The sequence below is a fragment of the Myotis brandtii genome, unplaced genomic scaffold (genome assembly GCF_000412655.1).
Source record: "Myotis brandtii unplaced genomic scaffold, ASM41265v1 scaffold825, whole genome shotgun sequence".
Taxonomy (NCBI): domain Eukaryota; kingdom Metazoa; phylum Chordata; class Mammalia; order Chiroptera; family Vespertilionidae; genus Myotis; species Myotis brandtii.
In genome coordinates, this window is record NW_005371349.1 from 1,348,895 (window position 1) to 1,353,696 (window position 4,802).

Below are 4,802 nucleotides of genomic sequence, written 5' to 3' on the forward strand. Positions count from 1 at the left end.
TGTACGTGCATGCCCGCATGTGGTATTTTGTGGAAGAGCCACACTCAAGGGGCCAAAGAGTCGCATGTGGCTCTCGAGCCGCGGTTTGCCGACCACTGGTCTAGGAGGTGACGCTACTGTTAGGCTTTCTGCACACACACAGCTTATCCCCGACAGTCTCCCTCTGGAGAGAGCGAGCGCTGTCCTCTGCGGCGGGGGACAGAACCCCGAGTGAGGTCACAGGAGGGCGTGCCTGCTGTGGGGGGAAGTGGCGGCCGAGTGGGGGGCGACACCACACCTACCAGCCCAGGGAAAGGGCGGCGTCAGGCGGACCGGAAGCACGGCCAGAGGGAACGCTGTTTGGATAACAAACCTACCCCTGTACAAGCGGCCATCACATCTTTACGGTCTATCTTTTTGTGTGAGTGTGTGTGTGAGTGTGTGTGTGCGTGTGTGCGCGTGTGGATGTGCTTGCACGCTCATATAAGCACACACAGGCGGGCTAAGAGTCCACAATAAAATGCCAACAGTGGATGTTTTAGGATCACTGGATTGTGGATGTGCCCTTTAAAGTTTTGTTTTTTTGATTGACGGATCGTATTCCTCTCCTCATAACTGCCCACTGTGGAGGCTGCAGAGGCAGGGCGAGCCGCGTCGGGGAGGGAAGGAGACTGTCTAGTTCAGGTGAAAGATGCAGGAGCCTGGATCGAGGCGGTGCCAGTGGGAAGACCATTGTGAAGCATCGGGAGTGACAGAATCTCAGGAGAGTCGGGGGGGGGTGAAGGTCAGAGAGGACACGGACTCAGGCCCAGTGGCCATCCGAGTGCTTATGGTGACCTTTTGGTCAATGCTTCCCCGTGAGAAACGTTTTTATAACTTCTGGGCCCGCCTCTGACATTTTTCACATATACTAACGGCTTTTCCTTCCTGATGACAAAAGCGACACATGCTTGCTGTCACAGGACGACTGTAACATCCCAATCCCGCTGTGGCCGGGCGCCCGGCCAAGCACTTACGTATCTGAGCAGGGCCTCCTCCCCGAGGGCCCTCACCAGGCCTTTGGTGTCCATCTGTCCCAGCCTGATCACGTAGAGGGGCCGCCCGTCTGCAGGAGGAAGGCAGGTGATTACACGCAACGCTGGGTGTGCGAGGCCGATGAGGAACGCGCCCTCGTACTCGGGACGAGCTTCAAGCCCTGTCCCACTGAGGAGCAGCTTCCGTGTGTACAGGAGCCCCCCAATCTCTTCCCAAAAGATGGTAAAAGGGAAAACAAAAGCCGCCGACAGAGCAGCTCAGCTGGTGGTGGCGACAGGTCTGCGCGGACGAGGGGCGCCCCCTGGGCACCCACTCGGCTCACTTCACACCCAGGACTGAGCAGAGCTCCGCCCTCAGCAGCAGGGCATCCCCCTCGGACAGCTTTCCTGTGAGCAGCCCTGTGCTTCTTCCTTCACAGGTTACCGACAACGCAACGTCAGGGTCTGGGAGAGCCGGCTCCCTCCCTTCCCGCCCTGAACACCAGGGTAACTGAGCACTTTGTGGAATCGTAAACCCCTAACAACCAGCACACGCCGGCTCTGCTTCTTCACAGCTGGAGGCCTCATGGATGGACCTGGGAGGACTCACGCTCTGGGGACAGGCTGGTCACCAGGAGCCAGCTACACAGACGGAAATGGCCTTGATGGCCAGTGTCCCCAGCAGTCCTAGCCCCTCTGCTCGGGGCTGCAGGACAGCAGCGGAGAGGACAGGGTGGCGCTGCTGCTGAGAAGACACCAAGACGCCTCCTGCTGTCCAGGAGGGTCAGCGCTGTCACCCCGACCCGGGGCCACTGTTCCCTGTATCGCCACCTGGAACTGCACCTCCTGGGAGATGTGGTCTAGATCTGCTGCATCTACTGCAGCAAAGAGGGCTTTGTGCTCCCTAGTCTTGTTGAAGGAAGATTTATAAAAACCCCTCCCGGGACTAATTAGATACATTTGTCAGTGTCTTCTACCAAACTTTCCCACCTTTGAGGGTCACAAATGGAATAGATATATACTCCAGTAAAATGAGTAAAGCAACACGTAGCCTGGAGAGGCAGGAAAGGTAAGCCAGGGAAGGGAGCCACCCGAGCTGCTCGGGTGAGAAGCACCTGCCTGGGGGCAGGGAGTTCCGGGCAGCCTGGGGCGGCGCCGCGTCTGGGGTTCCATTCTGGGCGCTGTCTGGGTCGGGGAACAGGGCGCGTGCCTGTGACAGCGCAGCTCTCCCACAGGCGTGACAGGTAAAGCAGCCCAGGAGGGGCTCCCACTCGCCGCGTTTAGGTGGCCACTGTCCTCAGCTTGCTTTTGCTCCTCCCCCGGCCAGAGCTGCCGCCCTCCCCTGCCCGGAGGTGGATCTGGCTGTGCACCCTCACAGGCGCGCCCAGGCACTGGCGTGCCCCCACCAGCACTGTGCTCCTCACAGCTGCCCTCAGCCTCTGGCTTCACGTCCCAAAAGTCCCAAAACTCCACGTCATTCAGAGAGGAACGGAAGTGACTTGCCCAGGGCACCGTGAGGCCTGAGGAGGAAGCAAAGGGCCCGGCCCTTCCTCAGACTCCGGGGCACTTCCCGGTGGCTTAGGAGCGCGATGCTGCGGTGATGACATGGGCATCAATGTGTCCGGGCGGCGGGCGGGGAGGGAGGAGGCCCTCAAGGGCCCACTTCGCTCTGTGGGAGGAGGTCTCCCTCCCAGCACGTCCTGCGTGCACGTCACTCGCTACCTTTGTCGTGGTGGTGCCAGCCTCCCGCGTAGTAGTCCTGCAGGACCTGGGGCGGGTTCCAGGTGTCAAGGATGTAGTCCACCTGGTGCTGCTTGCGCCAGGTCAGCGACTGGCACATGATCTCTCTGGCTTTGTCGATGTTGAAGTCCCGGGCGCGTAAGAACCGGAGAATGTGCTCATCTTTGGGGATCTGTTGAGAGAAGGTGCTGTAAGCAAGCGATGCCGGAAGTTGCTACGGAAAAACACAAGTTACCAAGGGCAAGACTCTCAAACGCTCACTTTGTATCACGAATGGGCTGGCGCTAGCCGGTTTGGCTCAGTGGATAGAGCATCGGCCCACGGACTGAAGGGTCCCTGGTTTCCCTTTACTAAGTAATGCCAGTACGACTAGACACACAAACGTGCCTCTGCTCGCTCCAGACCCCATTCGTCTGAGGCTTATTATAAAACCTGATTCCTTATGAGGCTAAAATTCTACCAAAAACTTCAAAACCAAAGCTCAAACATTTCTCATCTCTGAACAACCTGTGAACTCCTTCCAAACCTTGTAGACGGGTCACTGTTTTCAAGCGAGACCATTCTCCGTGAAACCCGGGGAAGGGCACCCAGCCTGCCAGGGGACTGGTGCCACTAGACCCCGATGCGTGACTTTAGGTTGGAAGGGCAGCCCCAGCCGTGGTAGGCGGGACAGTGACTCTGAGCAATGGTGGGCGAGACCAGGCCCACGGTTCCCCACGGCACACGCGACCAATGCTCACTTTGCCCTTGTGGGTTTCCTGGAGCCACTGGCGCAGCCGGATCAGGCAGCTCTCCTGCAGCGGAGTCAGGTCGCCCAGGTACCTCTTAATGTAGTCTGCGTCCAGCTTGTCTGCAACAGAAGTCACATGCCATCCGTTACAACAAGCACTCCGGAACCTCGGTACCACAGGGCCCTGCTCCGTGAAGCCACGTGTGGTCCAGTCTCAGGACTCAGGGACTCCAGAGGGAACCGGGCCACCCCAGGACACCTCGAGGGCAGCCTTTAAAACCTAATCACTGACCCAGCCCCAGGTGACCAGCTGGATCTATTCTGTTCCCTAGTTGCCAGCACATCCCCTGGATTTGCAAAATCTCAACTATTCATGGCAGAATAATGGCCATTACAGGTATTTAATGACTTTTCATTAAAAGTTATATAAAGAGAACTTACATGATCTAAAACTATGAAATGAAACAAACGGATCTAAACCTGTTTTAAACAGAGCTGTGTTCAAGAAGACAAGAAGTCTCTTTCATGCTAAGGTAGCATAAACTGCAAAAATGAGGTAGAAAATTAAGCACAGCAAAGAAAAATTCACAAGGTGCAAAACAGGACACAGGCCCAACCGGGGAAACGCCTGCCACCTGCTGAAAGCAGCAAACGGCCTAGTTTAGCTGCAGAGAAAGGCGCAGAGAAAGGTAAATATCAACAGTTTTACAAGGCTCCCGAGTGGTAGAATTTTCTTGTATTTTCTTATTTTACAATGGGCTTCACTCTGAGAAATGAAAAAGGTGTGTGTGTGTGTATGTGTGTATGTGTGTGAGTGTGTGCACACGCACAGCCCAGCTGACGCAGCCTCGGAGCCTGCCACGAACAGCTGTGTGACTCTACGCAGGTGCCTCCGCGCCTCGGTGCCCCGCGGAGCACTCCCGACCCACCAGGCCCATGTGAAAGGGGTTCACAGAGTGCTTAGGACAGGGCCCGGCACAGTGAGTGCAAAGCGACGACGCAGAGCTGTGTTAAAGCCGTAGGTGCCACCCTGCATTCACTGAAGATGCGATCAGCTACAGTAAGTGGAAGACATTTCTGGTGTCATAACTTGACGTGACCCTTCCGCCCATTGAAGACAGACTGGGCGTCTTCACTCTGAGACACCTCGATGAAGTGCTGCGTAAGCTGGAGGAAGGGGGCCTGCGCGAGCTGCGTCTCCTCCTACGTGACGTCTAATGTCCTACGGGAACTAGAGGCAGAGTCACTGGAGAGGAAGCGACCCACCATCGGGGGTCCCCGCGGCGGGCTCAGAGGCCCCGCTCGGGCTGCTGAGGGCCTCGCTGCTCAGCCCTTCCTTC

At 57.1% G+C, this 4,802-nt stretch overlaps 1 protein-coding gene across 1 annotated transcript in view; it reads right to left on the reverse strand.

Moving 5' to 3' along the window:
- SEC14L1 (SEC14-like lipid binding 1) overlaps positions 1-4,802 on the reverse strand; it is a 34,027-nt gene that overhangs the window by 10,403 nt on the left and 18,822 nt on the right. The window contains exons 7-10 of the mRNA XM_014531733.1: positions 4,729-4,798; positions 3,473-3,582; positions 2,715-2,904; positions 996-1,084 (exon numbers count right to left, since the gene is read on the reverse strand). Coding sequence (XP_014387219.1) covers positions 996-1,084; positions 2,715-2,904; positions 3,473-3,582; positions 4,729-4,798 — 459 coding nt within the window. The remainder of the gene's footprint in view (positions 1-995; positions 1,085-2,714; positions 2,905-3,472; positions 3,583-4,728; positions 4,799-4,802) is intronic.